Source organism: Nerophis ophidion, linkage group LG06, assembly GCF_033978795.1.
Source record: "Nerophis ophidion isolate RoL-2023_Sa linkage group LG06, RoL_Noph_v1.0, whole genome shotgun sequence".
Classification (NCBI taxonomy): Eukaryota; Metazoa; Chordata; class Actinopteri; order Syngnathiformes; family Syngnathidae; genus Nerophis; species Nerophis ophidion.
The window spans coordinates 40,747,205-40,769,378 of record NC_084616.1 but is presented as its reverse complement, the minus strand read 5'-3'; the positions used below and the strand labels follow the sequence as shown (position 1 = coordinate 40,769,378).

General features: G+C 38.4%; 1 protein-coding gene across 8 annotated transcripts in view; it reads left to right on the top strand.

The window, feature by feature from the left end:
- Positions 1–22,174, top strand: part of prdm16 (PR domain containing 16) — a 583,842-nt gene that overhangs the window by 315,781 nt on the left and 245,887 nt on the right. For all 8 annotated transcript variants that reach the window (XM_061903779.1, XM_061903780.1, XM_061903778.1 and 5 more), the window contains exon 3: positions 19,617–19,664. In XM_061903779.1, coding sequence (XP_061759763.1) covers positions 19,617–19,664 — 48 coding nt within the window. The remainder of the gene's footprint in view (positions 1–19,616; positions 19,665–22,174) is intronic.

The following is a 22,174-nucleotide window of genomic DNA, read 5'->3' as shown; positions in this document are numbered from 1 at the left end:
AGAAGTAGGGCTGGCCGATATGGCCTTTTTTTAATATCTCGATGTCACGATACATGGTATATATCTCGATATTTTGCCTTAGCCTTGAATGAACACTTGATGCATATAATCACAGCAGTGTGATGATTCTATGCGTCCACATTAAAACATTCTTGTTCATACTGCATAAATATATGCTAATTTTAATCTTTCATGTAGAGAAGGAAATCACAAGTAAGTCATTTGACCAAAACTGTATTTATAAAACAGGAATCAAGCAGTGGCACAAACATTCATGTCATTTCAAAACAGAAAGTGCAAGATTGTCAGAGACATTTTAAAACAAGCTATTAGTGCACTTTTGTGCATGGTGTCACTAAGATGACATATCAAAACACTAAATTAAAGTGCACTTTTTGTAAAGAACACCACTACAATAGTTTAAAACAAATAAAGTCCACTTTTGTGCATGATGTCACACAAGATATTAAAATAACTGTCAAATAAAATTGAGCTGCATAATAGGAAATCAAATCGCTATGTGGGAGGTTACTATGGACGTTATCTCCTTATGTTGTTGACAAATTTTTTCATAAGGTGTTGATGTGGTTGCCTCGGCATTTTGTTGGTGTGGCACCGAACGGAGATGTTGACATGCGGAGTAAGCACTCTTCATTCTCTAGCAGGTGAATTTTTCAAATGATGCAAAATATTAGCAGTAATGCTACTTTTTGTAGCAACATTTTTGCCCAACACTTGACAAAATACGGTTGTCTGTTCGACATATTCCCACTTGAAGCCAAACCACTGCCAGACGATGGACCCCCTGCTGTTTTTTCTTGGGAATGAATTCTTCCTTCATTTGTTACCAGATTCGAACCTACTTTCTCTCGTATTATCACTCGCACCAGTGCTAACGTTACTCATGCTGCTACCTCTTTGCTACGCGAGGGCGTATGCGTATGTGACGTATGTAAGAAGGTGCACTTGCTGTCTGTGAGAAGGAGAAACAACAAAGAGTGGGAAGAGCATGTATGGTAATGCCAGCAGCCTAAAGCAACTCCGTGAGACCGTATAATCAAATATCACGATATATTAATTTTCTATATCACACAGACATCCCCGCGATATATCGCCCAGCCCTACCTAGAAGAGTTTACATGTTGTGTTTTTTTTGTTCAATCCCAGAAAGACTGTGACTTAAAGTTTAAATCCTGGCTTTGTAGATACACTGAGGCCAAGTCTAAGCTCATTGGGCCCCATTCAGCAACCATTCTTAAGAACAAATTTGGTTCTTAGGCCCACTTACGAAGTTTTTTGTGTTCACCAATGTTTTCTTAGCTGGGATTTGTTCGTTGGTAAGAACAAAATCTACAAGTGCTCCAGAGCCCTCTTAGGGTGGCCTTTTTGTCCTTGAGTGTAACAAGTTCCCTTACTTTTATTGTTTAATTTTACATTAATATCATAGATGGGTAATGGGTTGGGTTGTACTTGTATAGCGCTTTTCTACCTTCAAGGAACTCAAAGCGCTTTGACGCTACTTCCACATTTACCCATTCACACACACATTCACACACTGATGGAGGGTAGATAGATACAGACAAGACAGACAGACATATTGCAAAATTAGCAATAAATAGACATTCAAAATACCATGCGCCCTCACACACACACACACACACACACACACACACACACACACACACACACGCACACACACACACACACACACACTTTTGCTGCTACTGCAAGATGCCGCAGATTATGCCCTGGGAAGGAGCGCATATTTCACGACCATGTTTGCCCGAAGTGACGAATATTTTATTTGTCCTCTTCGGAGCAGTCCCACTTTCTTAAACTTACGTTTTGACATTATGTATTCACCCCGCGGGATTGTATGAATTTCTTTTCCTTAATCTGTTTGTTTTCTCCGTGTGTTTGATGTTCGGCTTTTCCGCCGGAATTGTGCCCTTATATGGGGAATTAAAAGCGTTTACCTATACAAAATAACGGAATTAAGGTCGTTTACATATGCATACTGGGAAAATAAGGGTGTGCTTATATGCAAATTATGATAGACAAGCCATCGACTAACCATTTGGCATTCCGCAACTTAAGAACAGCAGGTGGAAACAATTTGGGCGTTTGAGAACACGTCATGAATTTGAATGGACTCCTCTCAGGAAATCACTTAGGAAGAAAGATAAGAGGAAAGATAGGAAATTATTCCTGAATCAGGCCCATTGTGTTTTTGAAGGTGCGCCAATGTCCTCAGAATTTCCAACAAACTTGAAGTGTTTTGTCCAGAGGGTTATTTATGATTCGAATGTTTTCAGAATGTGCTTGTTCTATTTTTGGCCAAAATAAAAAAAAACAAAAAAACTTGGAGTTGTCTTTATCTTTAAGTTATCATGCCATGATGTTACCATTCCGGCCCACTTGGTAATAGATTTCCCTCCCATGCAGCACCTTTGCTGAAATGACTTTGACACCCCTGATTTTATGGAAAGGTTGCCGGTGCTGTTACTTTGCTTCAGCATGCATGCATTTAATTTGCAGGAAGAAATTAAGCTTGGATGGAAAAGCCGTTATCAGCTCTTTGCAACCACATATGCAGTCGTAGGTGTCCACGCTTCACAGCAGCTGCGGGATGTGAAATGAAGTGGCACGACCTTTGATTCGATCCATATGCCCCCAAGTCAAGACCCTAAATCTTACTCCCATAGCCCCTACCGGCTGTGAGGCAAAGGGAAGACTAGGCGATCATTAGATTGAAGGCTGTATTATTTTCCTTCATCCTGCCACATATCGATGAACTGCAACCTTTATCAAAATGAAGGAAGAGAATGATATACATCATTATCTGAAAGGCACGTCACGCCTGATGCTTTGTGGCCAATCCTCTTAGGCCAAAAGGTAGGGTTATTTATTGCACCTTAACCCTTTGGCTGTCACAATATTTCCCAGCGGAAGATCTATCGGCACGCACTTATTCACTTATGATTATTACTGATCATCTGCCTAAATGACTTATCAATAAAGTGGAAGCCGAGCAGATAATTTATCTGTACAGCTTAGTCGATATCAACTACAGAGGCAAATGCCTTAAAAGGATGAAGGTTTGTGGATCAGTGATGGATGGTCCTACAAGGATGCTATGAATATATGACCATATTAATAGGGTCATATATTCTTTTCAAGTCTTTTCACACTTTCAACATCCCCAAAGTTTACCTAACAACATAATTTTCTTTAAAGGGGAACTGCACATTTTTTGGAATTTTGCCTGTCATTCACAATCCTTATGAGTAGGTAAGATGTTTGAAACCGGTTCTCCCGATTGTTTGATAAGAAAAGAACAGATTCTATGGATTCAAATCCCTTTTTGAGAACCGGTTCCCGTTATCAAAGCCACTGTTCCGTATTTTTGCAAGCACAGGGTGCATCGTATTAAAAGACGCCATATCAGTTACAGTTAAAGTACCAATGATTGTCACACACATACTAAATGTGGCGAAATTTTTCTCTGCATTTGACCCATCACCCTTGATCACCCCCTGGGAGGTGAGGGGAGCAGTGGGCAGCAGCGGTGCCGCGCCCGGGAATTATTTTATGGTGATTCAACCCCCAAATCCAACCCTTAATGCTGAGTGCCAAGCAGGGAGGTAATGGGTCTTACGGGTGCTATTTCTGTATTTAACTTATAAATAAGGTACAGCATATTTTTGGCCGCAGGCATGGTTAAAATCATACGATAGCTTAAAACATACGCTAGCATGCTTTTTTTAAAAAGGCAGCAGGAGCAAAGCTGAGTTCGTTTGTACTTTATTGGAGTATTTATCAATGTACTCACATTATTTTTTTGATCAATCCTCATCCACAAATCCATCAAAGTCCTCATCTTCTGTGTCCTAAATGACCAGCTGGCCAAGTTCTCCATAAAACACGTCAGATTCCCTCTCCTCAGATTTCAAAGTCAGTCTCGTTGTCCATTAGCATAGCAAGCTAGCACAACAGTAAAAGCCGACTTCTCTTGCCTTGTTGTGCGTATGGAATCGCTACCATGCCGGTTCCCTTCTGGATGTCGAAAGTGAGCGGCACCTTGTTCATGTTGGTGATGTGTTTGTCGGCAATATTTTTTTGGTTTTATTCACAACGCACATAGCGGCACTATATGCTCACTGGGGGCGCTAATCCGTATAAACAGCGTGCCGGCCCAGTCACATAACATCTATGGCTTTTGGAACTCAGTGCACACACAACAACCTACCTGGATTCGATAAGAGATTCGATAAGCACTTGGTTCGATAAGAGGATTCAATAATGGGCTCAAACTCGATAATTTCTGAAAGAACATCATCCCTACTTATGAGCGGCAAGAAGACAAAGGTTTTTTGTTTTTTTTCGCTTTCTATAATATAACAATTGGCTCGTTCTCGGTTACTAGCAATGCATCTAATGGGAGCATTCAATTCTAACTCTAAATCCCTTTAAAAGTGCATTCAAATACCGTCAACAATAATTCACTTACATTCCGTAACCCGTATAATAGCCAAGCTGTAGCAACGTTGTTATTGTAAGAGCGAACACTAAGGAAATATTATCCCAGCGTGTTAACACATCTCCGTGCTTTGGTATTAGCCCTAAAAGCTTACTACGGCAAAAGATAAGCTAGCTTCTACAACAACACAAAATGTGTTTGAGTTTTGTAATGCAGAACACCAATCTGTACTGACTGAAAAACATCAACAATCATATTACAGTATTTTTATAGTGTTAACCCACATTTCACGTTGTTTGTACACAACTGCGCTAGCCCGGCAGCGTATGTACTGTAGTTGTGATAACACACACGGTGTGCTGCGTGTATCATGATCGATGTTAAAGTGACTCACTTGATGGACAGTTGTTCATCCGGTCCAGATGGCCGGGGACGTTTCCTGTTGAATTTGGGTGAAAACTCCATTTATATTGAAATAGCTTGGCTCCAAGTTCCACATTTATAGCGTCAAAATCGCTTTCATCCCCTTCTTCCGGCTTCCGTCTGCGCCGACGTCTCACTCTTCCTTCATGCTGGCTTCTACAAGCAGCAGTGTATTCGGCTTCAAAAAGATAAGGTTGTAAATCCTCATTTGTCCAAAAAATAGTGATCATTGTTGTCTGTTACCAAATCTGCTTTGAATAGAACACACACTTGTTTGATTTGGGAAGTAGGAACAAACAGATGTTGCCAGAAGTCAGACGTGCACTGCTATAGAAACAGAAATCAATGCACATAATAAATCAGTCCTGAAAATGATAACATTTATCAAAATATAGTAAATATTGAACATATTATATATTGTTCTGAACGTGTCTGTTACTAAATCATAAAAAGACTTGCAGTGAGTATATAAAACGTTGTTGGAGGGTTTTGAAGTTGTTTAAGAGGACTTAAAAGGCTACAACAGTGACTCCCATTAGCCACGTCTTTTTTTTAATTATCTTTAAAATCCTAAAAAAAAAAGGATATGTGTGCTTGTCCCTCGTAATGATCGTGAATTCATTAAAAGTGGAGGAATGTTGTCTTTTCTGACTTATAAATGCTTTTATTTTGAATAAAAAGTTAAAGTACCACTGATAGTCACACACACAATAGGTTTGGTGAAATTACTCTCTGCATTTGACTCATCCCCATGTTCCACTCCCTTCGAGGTGAGGGGAGCAGTGAGCAGCAGCGGTGGCCGCACTCCGTATTCATTACTAATTGTTTATTACTCATATTAAACAATGCCAAAGCATAAAATCATAAGGTTTATGCATTCTGGATGCCTCTGTTTACAGTCTGGAGGAGTTCACCACAAGGTAATCGAACTCATTTAGACATTAAAAGTAATAAGTAATAAGACATTAACATTCTTAACCAGCAGAGGGGATTTCTTCCTCTTCTTCAGGCTATGAAAAAACACACAAAAAAATTAAGATGAAAGCCATCTGATATTGTCGTGTGCATAACACTGACATACAGGGACATAAATGTTGATAAAAGCAGCTTTTTTTATGTGGCGTCTGAATTGAAGTGTGAGCGTGTAGGTGTGTAACCGGGTGAATTTATGTAATATTTATGAAGTTTCTTTTCAACATTGACCACAAAAAAATAAAATAAAATCAGCGATGATGGCTTCACGATATATATTGAATCAGTGTACATTTTCAAAAGATAAATCATACAACTTTTGGAGAGGGTGGGGTGTGGTTTAATTTGCAATCTGGGAACACCTCAAGAATCAAGCATTTTTTATATATATATATAGAGAGAGCAAGAGAGAGAGAGAGAGAGAGAGGAGAGAGAGAGAGAGAGAGAGAGAGAGAGAGAGAGAGAGAGAGAGAGAGAGAGAGAGAGAGAGAGAGAGAGAGAGAGAGAGAGAGAGATAGTATTTTATTGATTCCTTAAGGAGTGTTCCCTCAGGAACAAATTTAATTCCAGCAGTAGTGTACAGAATTGAGCTCAAATTTGAAAAGTAAAAAGTAAATAATGGGGGTATAAATGGAAATAAAATACAAAATATTACAATAACAATAAAAATAAAAAGCAACAACAAGAATACAAATATTACAGTAAAAATAAGAACATAACAGGAGAAACTAGGCAGTAGTGACCATATTATGAAAATGTATTGGTTAGAAACATTATGTATATATTATCACACACCTCTTATGCTTAAGGGTCGTTGCTATATATATTATCAATTATGCTGAAGTTGTACTTTTCTATCCGGGCAAAGGGACAGCTGGAAATCCAAAAGATTGCCAGTCGTCTCGTATCAGTGTTGTGTCCAGACTCGGCCTGCTGACTGCCAGGGCCGAACATCGAGTACCGGGACGCAGACAAAGCAGAGACAGGGCAATATCACAAGTGTCAGCACATTTGCATTTCATTTATAGTTATATATCGTGTCTAACTAGGGCTGTTGAAATTGCCCGCCTTCCCTCAGCGACAGCTTCAGTCATGTAACCAGGGACCTCCCAAATAAATAGAGGAACTTAGAGTGTAGTTTGAATCTGTAACTAGAGTACAGCCCAATAACGTCTCTCCTTAATGAGCAAAATTTTACTCTGTTAATGCATGCTTCCTTTCTTCTTGTCTGTTTAATAGCTGTCATCATTGTTTGAACCTGACACTATTTCACTGTTTTTGTCGCAGTTTTTTTAGTATTGTTATTGTTTTGCATCCTTTGTCAACATAGTACCCCACCCCTGCAGGAGTTTGGAGCTGAGGTGTCGTGTGGAGGAATTGGGGATGAGTAGTTATTTGTGGTAGAGGGGGGCATTTCCATGGAGGCACTGGTGGGTTAGTAGGGGGACTTTGTATTCAATCCTGAGTGGAACAGGAAGCCAGTGAAGGGATTTGACAGTTGGTGGGATATGGTTGTATTTCCGCACTCTCATCAGGATCCTAGCAGCACTATTCTGTATGTATTGCGGTTTCCAAATCTTCTTGCTGGGGATCCCGACAAGAAGTCTCCCGTCCAAAGGCAAAACCTAGTAACTCACTAGCTGATTTTGAGAAAACAAAGGAAAACCAATCTATCTTGATGCTGTCTTACAAAGATCTACAAAGTCATCATCAAACGTATAGATGTTTTCTTGAGCTTTCATTTTCTTGCCGATTGAGCCATGGATTGAATCTGCTCTCATGAACGTGTCCCCATTCTCCAGATATTTTATCACAAACTCGGGTGGGCCCCATTCTGCGTTTGCACATTTGGCAAGAGCCGTGTACAGCGTCCAGTTTTTATTTTGACCTCCACAGTTATCTGCCCAAAAGAGTATGCAAGGGGAAGAATCAAGAACAATACATTTAATGAAGGTGCTTGCAACGTCCTGGGCCAATCTTCCAAATATCCCCTCGTGCCATAATATCACATAATCAGGTTGACCGTCGGCCCCCATTCCTGCAAATGTCTCATTAAAGACAATAAGGCGACTGACAAAGAAGCTCCGATTGGTCCCTTTAGATACTAGGTTTTTCTGTTGTATCTACGCTTTTATGTGGTAGTTGCTAGGTCCTGCCATGTGCGTAACAGCTTACTTACGGAACAAATTACAATATCGCATACACTAATGTAAAGCATATCACCTAGGAACTCCAAAATTATTATTTGATTGATTGATTGATTGATACTTTTATTAGTAGATTGCACAGTACAGTACATATTCCGTACAATTGACCACTAAATGGTAACACCCGAATAAGTTTTTCAACTTAATCAATTCATGGTACAAATATATACTATCAGCATAATACAGTCAATAATGGTACAAATATACACTATCAGCATAATACAGTCATCACACAGGTTAATCAGCATAGTATATACATTGAATTATTTACATTATTTACAATCTTGGGGGTGGGATGAGGAGCTTTGGTTGAAATCAGTACTTAAGTCGTCAACACTTGCATCAACAGAGAAATGTGGACATTGAAACAGCGTAGGTCTTATTTAGTAGGATATGTACAGCCAGCAGAGAACATAGTGAATTCAGATAGCATAAGAACAAGTATATACATTAGAAGTACATTTGATTATTTACATTAGGTTGTTTATGCTGAGATAGGCACCAGCGCCCCCCGTGACCCCGAAAGGGAATAAGCGGTAGAAAATGGATGGATGGATGGATGTTTATAATCCGGGGAGATGGGATGTGAATGGAGGAGGGTATTAGTAAAGTGTTGAAGTTGCCTGGAGGTGTTGTTTTAGAGCGGTTTTGAAGGAGAAGAGAGATGCACTTACTTTTACACCTGTTGGGAGTGCATTCCACATTGATGTGGCATAGAAAGAGAATGAGTTAAGACCTTTATTAGATCGGAATCTGGGTTTAACGTGGTTTGTGGAGCTCCCCCTGGTGTTGTGGTTATGGCGGTCAATTACGTTAAGGAAGTAGTTTGACATGTACTTCGGTATCAAGGAGGTATAGCGGATTTTATAGACTAGGCTCAGTGCAAGTTGTTTTACTCTGTCCTCCACTCTGAGCCAGCCCACTTTGGAGAAGTGGGTTGGATTGAGGTGTGATCTGGGGTGGAGGTCTAAAAGTAACCGGACTAGCTTATTCTGGGATGTTTGGAGTCTAGATTTGAGGGTTTTGGAGGTGCTGGGGTACCAGGAGGTGCAAGCGTAATCGAAAAAGGGTTGAATGAGAGTTCCCTCTAGAATCCTCATTATTAGCTCAGTTTTGACCAAAATTGAGTTACTGGGTTTTACCTTTGGACGGGAGAAGTGCGTTGCAGTAGTTGAGCCGGGAGGAGACTTGTATGCACAATTCATACCAAAACATATCCAATACTTACTATCTGGACCACAAAAATTGTCTTTTAAATTACCTTTGATCCCCTTTAAAATAGATCGCTTCCAACAAAATGATTTATACCAAACTTTCATGTCAATGCAGGTTCTGTGAATCATACAAGACTTCGAAACGAAGAGGGGGAAAACAAAGAAATCTCATCCGCTGTCAATGAAAAACCCCACCGGCATATTTTTGCTGTGCGATTTCTTTATAAATCGCACAAAGGCCCTCAGGTCAGGCGGGGTCAGGCAGCTCGTTCTGTAAATACCAGTCGTTTGTATTAGACAAGTGGCCGTGACTTTCCAGAGTGGCACAATGGCTCGCAGTGTTTACCTTCCAAATCTAACCTTTGTGCACTAAACTCTATCTCACCACTGTTCCGTCACAGGCCGCTCCCTACACAGACCCATCTGGATGGAGGGTTGGGCCACCCTTAGCTCGAGCCTGATCCGATAAGCCAACGCTCGTCGGATCGCTTATGTTTCTTTTTCAATCGCGTATTCATTCGCTGTTGCTAATGAACTGTGTATAATTGTCTCACATTTAGCGTCACGCTGAAAGCCGCTCAAATACCGGTTATTTGGAATCGCATTCTCTCTCAACCAAGACAGACAAACAGGGCGAGCTCCAGCAAGAATGTTTCCTATCAGCACTCTCCTGTGTTTGCCTTGGCCAGCACACCTCTAGTCCTCCACTTATTAAAGTCATCATAAATATTTTCTATCTGATGGACGCTGCGCTTCCTGCTGTTTAGTTGTGGACGTTTTTTTGTTTTGTTTTGTTTTTTTGCCCCGTTTCCTTCTGCCCTGCCTCACCACTTAAAGCTCTTCGGGCAACCTCATTGTTGAGGCATGTTAAGAGGTCATAGCTCTGGTCTTGTTTTGAGTCTGCTGTCAAGGCCCCTATCTCTGTGAAGTCCCGAAATAGTCCAATTTATACTCTTTCAGAAAGACCTGAGACGGGCAGCTAAAAAGCAGACTGCATTGTCTCATATCTTTATTCAAACACACAAGAGCGGATTCTTGCAGCAAAGTGTAAATGCTTTGTTATCCGGGGTTTCAAATGATAGCAAGAGACCTGTGAAAAATAACATTGGAGACCGCATGTTCCAACTTGTTTTACTTTTAGGGTGGTCAGGGTTATTGTCACATGGGAGTGATGGCAATTTTCAATCTTTAATATAATTTATAAAAAATCAATCTTGTTGTTAATTTTGTGGCGAGTTTGGTCCTTTTCACACAACAAATAGGTCACAAATCTTATAGTCGATAATTAACAAAGCCTAACTAAGATTTTATTTCTCCCGATAACGAACTAATGACACAATCGTCTTGCCTTTGAAACACTGCACATGAGCGAATGAAGGGCATACATGTCACACTAAGGGTGGCAGTATAAACAATGCCAACACTGTCATAAACATCTGCCATATAGTGAAACCACACCAAACAACAAGGACAAACACATTTTGGAAGAATATTTGCACAAAAACACAACATAAACACTACAGAACAAATTCCCAGAATTCCCTAGATATTTTTTTGTTAAACCAACATGTTTAATCGGAGCAACAACATATAAATCAAAGCTAATTTCTTGTCATTGTTGCAGCCATATTGCCGACATAAAGACTCCAACAGAAGCCCTCATAACAGTAGTCACAACAACCCAGCACTTCTTCATTATGCAATAATAAAGGTTAAGAAGTTGCGTTCAGGAACACTCAGAATTATGAGCACTAAACATTACAGGAGGTTTTTTTTTTGTTTTGTTTTTTTGCACATTCTGTGTGTTCTGTATTGCTGTATAATTATGACAATTTGTTGTAGATATTATGCTTACAGTATTTTTTTTTATATATTACTCATATAGAGGCATTTGAATTGGAATGTCACAACATTCCATAGGAATAAAAAGTCATTGTTTTTTTTTGTTTTTTTTATTTTAAACAAATGTGTTTATTTTTCAGTTTTTTAGTACCTGTTTTGGCAAAAATAGGCAGCGGCACCATTTTTAAATACCAATTTGGGAATATGATTGGTTAAATTGGGGCGGCGTGGCGCAGTGGGAGAGTGGGTGTGCGCAACCCGAGGGTCCCTGGTTCAAATCCCACCTAGTACCAACCTCGTCACGTCCGTTGTGTCCTGAGCAAGACACTTCACCCTTGCTCCTGATGGGTGCTGGTTGGCGCCTTGCATGGCAGCTCCCTCCATCAGTGTGTGAATGTGTGTGTGAATGGGTAAATGTGGAAGTAGAGTCAAAGCGCTTTGAGTACCTTGAAGGTAGAAAAGCGCTATACAAGTACAACCCATTTATTTATTTATTTAAAATGTAAACAATGTCCATCCTTAATAATAAATGCTAAAGGGAATAATCACAGTAATGTTATATACACCACATACTGTACAAGGGAAATTACTATGAGCTTTGGTCTTGTGACTAAGGCGCCAGTTATCATCAATAACTGGCAGGTAGAACGATTACATTTATTACACGACTGCATTTATGACAGGACCAGAACTGTAAATCACGACTAAAGCAAGATTTAAAAACATTTGTGTTGTGTAACATATACCCAAGAGACAGCTCGTATCACCTAAACTTTGTTTGATAGGGCACTTGTACCTCGATACGAATACGAATACGCCAATAAAATAATCTTCAAGAAAGAAACGTTATTCTTTTTTCGAGGAACCTGCACATAGGTATGCAATGTTCAGCTGCTGGACTGCTAAAATGATAGGTATAGCAGTGTTTTACGCAACTCTGTCTCTCCATTGTTAGCTAACGAGCTCGCTAGCTAACTGGGAAACATCCATCCATGTTCTACCGCATGTCCCTTTTGGGGTCAAGCTAGTCAAAATGTTTCTCAATAATTTTCTGTTACAGCCCCCCTAAAATGATGAAAACATATATATATATATATATATATATATATATTTTTATATATATATATATATATATATATATATATTTAGACAGTTTATATGTATATATATATATATATATTTAGACAGTTTATATATATATATATATATATATATATATATATATATATATATATATACATATACAGAGGTGGGTAAAGTAGCCAGAAATTGTACTCAAGTAAGAGTACTGTTACTTTAGAGATTTATTACTCAAGTAAAAGTAAGGAGTAGTCACTCAAATATTTACTTGAGTAAAAGTAAAAAGTATGTTGTGAAAAAAACTACTCAAGTACTGAGTAACTGATGAGTAACCTGATTACGGCAACAAATAATGCACAAAAACATAAAAATAACAATGAGCAAATTCAGAGCCAGGAATATCTCTTAAGCAACTAAAACAATAATATATTTTAATAATAGTACATTAAAATAAAAAATTAAGGCACATTGAGCCACAATAACTTAACAGCACCATAGGCTAAATAGGCATTAATTGATTGATTGATTGAAACTTTTATTAGTAGATTGCACAATACAGTACATATTCCGTGCAATTGGACAACTAAATGGTAACACCCCTATACGTTTTTTCAACTTTAATCAATTACTTAATAAATGACCAAGTCGAGGTGATCTACCTCATATATACATACACACACAAATCACATATATATATATATATATATATATATATACATACACATACATTTATATATACAGTATATAATTTATATCTATTTATTTTGCCGTTTCTGTTGACATGTTAAAGGTGTTTTAATGAATATAGATGCATGTTTAACATATAGATTCCTATCTTTCATGAAGACAAGAATATAAGTTGGTGTATTACCTGATTCTGATGACTTGCATTGATTGGAATCAGACAGTGCTGATAATATCCACATTTTCAAATGGAGGAGAAAAAAAGTTCCTCCTTTCTGTCTAATACCACATGAAAGTCGTTGGTTTTTGGCATCTTATTTGTCCAGCTTCCATATTCGTTTTTATACACTTTACAAGAAATACATTGGCGGCAAACGCCGTAGTTTGCTAGCTTGTATGCTCTGGCTTTCGGAGACTCTTATTTCGTTAGGGCAGGCGCGATGGAGTGGCACTTTTATTGTGAAGACAGGAACTGTGCGATCAGTCTTTAGGCTTTTGACGGGAAGTACAGTTGAAATAAAAAGTGTCTTTTTTCCTGTACACTTTTGATTGATTGATTTAAACTTTTATTAGTAAAGTTGCACAGTACAGTACATATTCCGTACAATTGACCACCAAATGGTAACACCCCAATAGGTTTTTCAACTTTTTTAGGTCGGATAGGACGTGTGACGGTCACGTGACCGCCTGGTTTTGTTTGATTGGTCCAACGTCACTAGTGATTTCATTTGATTGGTGAAACGCAGGCATGCGTGGATCCTACTTTGAATGCGTGTCTGACAAAATCAAAACAAACAAAGCGTGCATTAACAGATCGATAAAAAAATGTAGCTAGTAGCGAGCTGATTGTAGATAAATGGAGCGGAGTAAAAGTAGCGTTTCTTCTCTTTAAATATACTCAAGTAAAAGTAAAAGTATGTTGCATAAAAACTACTCTTAGAAGTACAATTTATCCAAAAAATTACTCAAGTAGATGTAACAGAGTAAATGTAGCGCGTTACTACCCACCTCTGTATATATATATATATATATATATATATATATATATGTATATATATATATACACACACACACATATGTGTGTGTATATGTATAAATTGAGTGTTTTATCGAACATGTTTGTATTGATATCAATTACATGTATATTACAATATATTTCAATAATATTTTATTGGCCCAGCCCTATTCACGCAATTAGCAATCCTATTTAAGATGTCCTTTATCCCGCGACTTCAAAGTGCAACCATGTCACGCTTGGCTCGACAAATGTGTGGTTTCCTGGGGAGATTCTACACTGTCACTTTTCTACATAGCAGACGCCTCTGCTCCTGCGGTGGAAATGCAATCGTTATCATTAATTACCACAGAGGGAAACCAAGCTGAACTGTCCTTTTTGGAAACGTGTTTTTAGGCCGGACACTACAACAACACAAGACTAAACTTTAACTTCTCCCCTACCCCAAAGATCAATAACTCATGCTGGGCATTGCCTTCAGAATAAAACCATGTTAATATGCCAAAGAGCAGCAGAAAGTTCCCAATAAATGTGAGCATAGCATTCAGTTTGTGGGTTTCTTGCCTGCGGCTGCATCCGACAGGGCCCTAATTAAAAAAAAACCCTGAGGTTTGTTTGCTGATGGTTCTTTTTTGGAAACCTGTGGCTTTTGTGACATTGGTAGCCATGTATTGGACCGTGCTGCCGTATTGCTTCTTATTATTCAGACTTGAAGAGAATTGTTCTTGGCAACGGGCGGCCAACTTTTTCCTAGAACAACAAACCTCGACTCGTCCTCCGAGGATGACGATGAGCAAGCTCACGTCAAAGTTTCTCCTAAAGTAGCCTTCTTCTTTTTTTGTGACTTGTATAAATAGATTACTCTCTCGGGTTGATTTTCAAAGGGGGGGTTAGGCATAATGGGGCTTGTGCAAAAAAAAAAAAAAAAAATAACCCCGTGTCATTTCTGCTGGCTATTCACATGGATGTAGTTGTGGAAATGACAGCAGCGGGAGTTTACCTCCGTCAAGTGTTTCAGACTGTGACACGTCTTGTAAAAACAAAAGGTCTCACTCAACTGTGTTTTCCTTGTGCACGCTTGGTCATCGCACCATGTCAACAGGAATGATGCTAAAGTGGTTTTGAAAGGACCCCTGACTTGGTCCAAATAACAAAAGCTGTGCATTGAAACTCTAATAATACACTTTCTTTTCTTTCTGGACGCCGGCGAGATACTGTACGTAAACACGCGTTGAGGCATCGCCTTTAATGAGTGGAACGGCTGCGCAGGTGGCTGCACTTTCATCACGCCCGTCGCTGGATTTGTTTTTTAGTTGAGGTCATTCGGGCCAGAGACGGCGTTACGCGCTCACACGTTGTAATTACCCTCCTCGCAGTGTTTTCTCTTCTACCCAAGACGTATTGACATGTCAGCGTTCAGAAGGCGCGATACAGAACAAATGGACATTTTACTTCTGTCTATGTAGTGGAAAATCTATAAGCGAGTCTCTATTTGGACTCGGTCTCAGCCAGCCAGGGTAAAAAGTCACTTTGAGATGACATGTGCAATAAATCACAGCCGCACCAGTCAGTGGCCAATCACATTTTCCCTCCTTAATTAATATCCTATTTATTTGCTTGGTGGTGTTCTGTTGCTGTTTCTGTCCGTCTGTCTGTTTCTATGATGTATGTGGTGGCGTTTATGCATACATTAAGCCTATGTGTGCATACCTGTACAGTATGTCGGTGTTGAAAGGGCATCTCTGCCTACCTTTTTTTCCCCCTATTGCAAACGACATCACATTTTATTTGGTTTATTTACCATTTGTTTTGTTTGATTGCAAGTTTAAACAAAAATGGCATTAAAATTATTGGTGCAGTTCTAATATGCAGTATATAAATTGTATATACCGGTATATATGTATGTATATATTAAAGATGTCCAATAATGGCTTTTTTGCCGGTATACGATATTCCGATATTGTCCCAACTCTTGATTACCAATTCCGATATCAACAGATACCGATATACACAATCGTGGAATTAACACACTGTCTTGCCTAATTTTGTTCTGATGCCCCGCTTTATGCATTAAACAATGTAACAAGGTTTTCCAAAATAAATTACCTCAAGTTATGAAAAAAATGTATTTATTATTGAAGTCACAAAGCGCAGTATTTTTTTTTAACATGCCTCAAAACAGCAGCTTGGAATGTGGGACATGCTCTCCCTGAGAGAGCATGAGGAGGTTAAAGTGGGCGGGTTTGAGGTGGGAGGGGGTCATAGTGGGTGGCGGGGGTGTATATTGTGGTGTCCCAGAAGAGTAATGCTGCAAGGGGTTCTGGGTATTTGTTCTGTTGTTTTTATGTTGTGTTGTGGTGCAGATGATCTCCCGAAATGGGTTTGTCATTCTTGTTTAGTGTGGGTTCACAGTGTGGCGCATATTTGTAACAGTGTTAAAGTTGTTTATGCGGCCACCCTCAGTGTGACATGCATGGCTATTGACCAAGTGTGGGTTGCATTCACTTGTGTGTCTGAAAAGCCGGAGACAATTTGTGTGCCAAATAAAGTGCCTTTGAGGTCTACGTCCGTGTACACAGCCGCGTTTTAAAAAGTCATGAATTTTACTTTTTGATACCGAAACCGATACTGATCATTTCCAATATTACATTTTAAAGCATTTATCGGCCGATAATATTGGCAGTCGGACATCTCTAGTATATATATATATATATATATATATATATATATTTACAAAGGTTTACATACACTTGTAAAGAACATAATGTCATGGCTGTCTTGAGTTTCCAATAATTTCTACAACTTTTATTTTTGAGTGATAGAGTGATTGGAGCACATACTTGTTGGTCACAAACAATATTGATGAAGTTTGGTTCTTTTAGAAATGTATCATGGGTCTGCTGAAAATTTGACCAAATCTGCTCGGTCAAAAGTATACATACAGCAATGTTAATATTTGGTGACATGTCCCTTGGTAAGTTTCACTTGCAATAAGGCGCTTTTGGTAGCCAATCCACACCTACTCAGTGGCCTAGTGGTTAGAGTGTCCGCCTTGAGATCCGTAGGTTGTGAGTTCAGACCCTGACTGAGTAATACCAAAGACTATAAAAATGGTACCCATTACCTCCCTGCTTGGCACTCAGCTTCAAGGGTTACAATTTTGGGTTATATCACTAAAAATGATTCCCGGGCGTGGCCACCGCTGCTGCCCACTGCTCCCCTCACCTCTCAGGGGGTGAACAAAAAGATGGGTCAAATGCAGAGAACAAATATCACCAAATCTAGTGTGTGTGTGACAATCATTGGTACTTTAACTTAATTTTAACTTCTGGAAAGCTTCTGGTTGGATTTGTGACCATTGGACTACTGATATGGAGTATTACATGGTTACCCTGCCGAGCTCTGTACAGCACAGACACAGGACAATGGCACGTTATTTGCATATTATAATTATTGATTTGCAAATAATATTTTTTGGACCAATTAAGTGAAGTCGCATACCAGACAATATCTCAAGGCACGTCAGCGGTTGAAAAAAATACTGTTCTAAATCACCAAAATAAATCCCGAGCCGGCCACCGCTGCTGCTCACTGCTCCCCTCACTTCGGATGGGTCAAATGCAGAGGGTATTTTCACCACACCTAGTGTGTCTGTGACTATCAGTGGTGCTTTAACTTACTTTAACTTTAACTGTATCTATAATTTATCTACGAGTGTATAATCTGGAAACATGCTGGTTATTCAAACAGTGGTTAAATTAATAATACCTTCCTGCCATTTTGGAATATGGTCGCATTGTGAAGGTACATGAAAGACGTAGCTGTGTGGCAAACCGCATCACAGATTCCACAACAGATAAACCGTCTTGAGCTTAATCTTTGCAGACCAGAAACTGTTCATGTGTTTTCTAAACAGCACTGCACAACTACAGTACTGTTAATGGCAGGGATGCAGGGAAAGGAGTCTTATCTTGTCTAAATCGTGCACTTGCGGACATTTCACAGGCCCCCTTTATACCGACTCTCCATCTAAAAAACACTCGGCGTCTCCTTCTTAATCATCGGTGGGCTTCAGAACGGTAGAGGAAGAGGACACAAAGTCGTACTCTGCTGGAGCTTTTAATGTGAAATAGCCTCTCGTTGCAGCAGATTGGCCTCATCACTTCATCATTCCCTCATTTCCTCTGGCAGACACTGGGGGCATTCTACCGCCTATCTGCCCCCCCAGTAAATATTGCTCGAAGGCTTAATTATACGCTCACACTTAGACACAGTCTCGGCGAAATTTCCTGCAACGCTGAAGCGGAGAATTAACGTCAAATCTGTGGGGTATTCATCCATCAGAGTGGGCGTGTGCAGTGTAATGGTTACTTGTGTGTGTTTTGGTGATCTCCCGATCCATTATTATATCCCTCTGGTCATATTTGTTGACCGGAGGCTATGTGTGATGTACTGTGAACACCCTCTGCTCATGACATGGTACGGAACAGGGATCAATATTCACTTTATATGCATTTCCTGTCCTCATGATCAAATGAGATGTATGTATATATATATAGATATATTAGGGTTGTACAGTATACCGGAATTGGTATAGTACCGCAATACTAATGAATCATATTCGGTACTATACCGCCTCTAAAAAGTACACCTGACATCCACTGTAATGATACCAAGTACAGTAGCGTATTTAGTCGATGCTACTGTGATTATGTCAATGTTTTTTAGCATTACAAAATGGTTTTTCGTTTTTTTTTCTACTTTATATTAATTATCTTTATGAACTCAGGATATATGTCCCTGGACACATGAGGACTTTGAATATGACCAAAGTATGATCCTGTAACTCCTTGGTATGGGATTGATACCCAAATTTGTGCTATCATCCAAAACTAATTTAAATCATCCAAACAACACAAGAGTAAGTGATGATTACATTTTTTTTAACAGAAATGTAGATAGAAAATAAAGTAAGCAGATATTAACATCACAATATGTTAATGCATACGTCAGCAGACTAAATTGAGAACCTTTGTTTGCTTACTTACTAATATAAGCCAAGTTGTCTTGTATGTTCACTATTTTAGTCAAGAACAAAATTGCAATAAGAAACACAGGTACTGTAAGATTTTTTATTACAATAAAGTCAAAAATGCCATTTTTTTGGTCCTGTTTTATTTAGAAAAGTATCGAAACGTATCAAAATACATTTTGGTACCGGTACCAAAATATTGGTATCGGGACACTCTGCCACCGAAAAGGGACAAACGGTAAATGTATGTATCTATGTATGTATGTATGTACAGTATATGTATAAATACATATATATATATATATATATATGTATATATATATGTATATATATATATATATATATATATATATATATATATATATATATGTCTTGATTGGATTATCCAGAGAATAGTGCTCGATACCGTGGTAGAGCGCAATATGTAGGTGTGGGAAAAATCACAAGACTACTTCATCTCTACAGAACTGTTTCATGAAACAGATCTGTAGAGATGAAGTAGTCTTGTGATTTTTTTCCCACACCTACATATATATATATATATATATATATATATATATATATATATATATATATATATATATATATATATATATATATATATAGCTGCCTCATGATGGATTTACTATATGTTTTTAATTTACAAAAGTGTTTCCTTTCTTCGTAGATGATGAATGACCATGAAGACGCATCCCCTGACAGCTGTGTAAAAAAGGTACGTCTGTTTAAAATTCATGTCTTTCCTATACTTTGTCTAATATTGCAGCAGAAAGAGAAAGGATGCAAATGCTTTAGCGGCAATTGCTCACGCACACACACGTGCACGTGCAACTTGACAAGATGTTGGTCTGCTGCAGCTCTGCTTTCTCATAGCTGATGTCATGTTGACAAACTGCAGTTGTTCCTCGTTCATCGCTGTTAATTAGTTCGGGACATGCTTTTGATAAAATAATTCCCGCAAAGTAGGAATCATTAATTATGAATCCAATAATTTAGCAGCTAGGTCATAACCATAAACCTGTTTACGACCTTCTAAATATGTGCTTTGACATAATGACACCCCTTTGTCGCCTTTACACTCTTTTAATACAATCAGTGGCCACGATGCTGTGAACAGTGCCAATTATATCTTAGTATTGATGGTTTTAGTTTATTTTGCCATGTTTTTGCAAATACATTATTTAGAGCCAAACAATTGTAGAATATGTTCGAAAGAAATGTGAAAAATCTGCAAAGTGGTGAAGCCGCGTTATTTAAAGCGTCATGTGACAATGGTTGTGACTGGCTCAACAGTGTTCCTGCTGGTTGTAGCCAAGTATTGCACTCAATTTTGCTTTATTTGCTTCAAGATGCATATCATCAACAACCAATAAATTAAAACAATTTGACAGAACTTTTCGCAGACAGTTTTCCTCTTACTAGTATTGTATGCACTTTATTGCATATATATATATATATGTATGTATATATATATATATGTATATATATATATATTAGGGCTGCAAATCTTTGGGTGTCCCACGATTCGATTCAATATCGATTCTTGGGGTCGCGATTCGATTATAAATCACTTTTTTCGATTCAACGCGATTCTCGATTCAAAAAACGATATTTTTGCGATTCAAAACGATTCTGTTTTAATTCAATACATAGGATTTCAGCAGGATCTACCTCAGTCTGCTGACATGCTAGCAGAGTAGTACATTTTTGTAAAAAGCTTTTATAATTATAAAGGACAATGTTTTATCAACTGATTGCAATAATGTAAATTTGTTTTAACTATTAAACGAACCAAAAATATGACTTATTTTATCTTTGTGAAAACATTGGACACAGTGTGTTGTCAAACTTATGAGATGCGATGCAAGTGTAAGCCACTGTGACACTATTGTTCTTTTTTTTTATTTTTATAAATGTCTAATGATAATGTCAATGAAGGATTTATAATCACTCCTATGCTGAAATTATAACTAATGTTGATACTGTTGTTGATAATATTCATTTTTTTTCAACTACTTTTGGTTTGTTCTGTGTCGTGTTTGTGTCTCCTCTCAATTGCAGTTCTGAGTGTTGCTGGGTCAGGTTTGGTCTTGGAATTGGATTGCATTTTTATGGTATTGCTGTGTATTGTTTTGTTGGATTGATAAAAAAAAAAAAGTATATATATATATATATATATATATATATATATATATATATATTAAATAAAATACATTTTTAAATGAGAATCGATTCTGAATCGCATAACATGACAATTGCGATTCGTATTTGAAAATGTAAATGTAATATATATGTATATATATATATATATATATATATATATATATATATATATATATATATATATATATATATATATATACAGGCCAAAAGTTTGGACACACCTTTTCATTTTAATGTGTTTTCTTTATTTACATGACTATTTACATTGTAGATTTTCACTGAAGGCATCAAAACTATGACAACTGTGAAATTAAAACCAGGGTTCAAATCCCACCTAGTACCAACTTCGTCACGTCCGTTGTGTCCTGAGCAAGACACTTCACCCTTGGTCCTGATGGGTGCTGGTTGGCGCCTTGCATGAAAGCTCCCTCCTTCAGTGTTTGAATGTGTGTGTGAATGGGTGAATGTGGAAGTATTGTCAAAGCGCTTTGAGTACCTTGAAGGTAGAAAAGCGCTATAGAAGTACAACCCATTTATCATTTATCATTTATTTCAGGTGAGTACCTCCTGAACTTTATAAAAGAAAATGCCAAGAATGTGCAAAACTGTAATCAGAGAAAAGGGTTGCTGTTTTGAAGAAGTTAGAATATAATAAATGTTTCTTCACCTTTTTTTGTTAAGGACATAACTCCACATGTGTTCATTCACAGTTTTGATGCCTTCAGGGACAATCTATGGTAACTGGTAAACGGGTTGTGCGGTTTTCTACCCCTTTTTAAGGAGCCCAAAGCGCTTTGACAGTATTTCCACATTCGCCTATTCACACACACATTCACACACTGACGGCGGGAGCTGCCATGCAAGGCGCTCACCAGGACCCATCAGGAGCAAGGGTGAAGTGTCTTGCTCAAGGACACAACGGACGTGACTAGGATGGCAGAAGGTGGGGATTGAACCAGTAACCCTCAGATTGCTGGCACAGCCACTCTACCAACTTCGCCACGCTGTCCCAATCTACAATGTAAATAGTCATGGAAACCCTTTGAATGAGAAGGTGTGTCC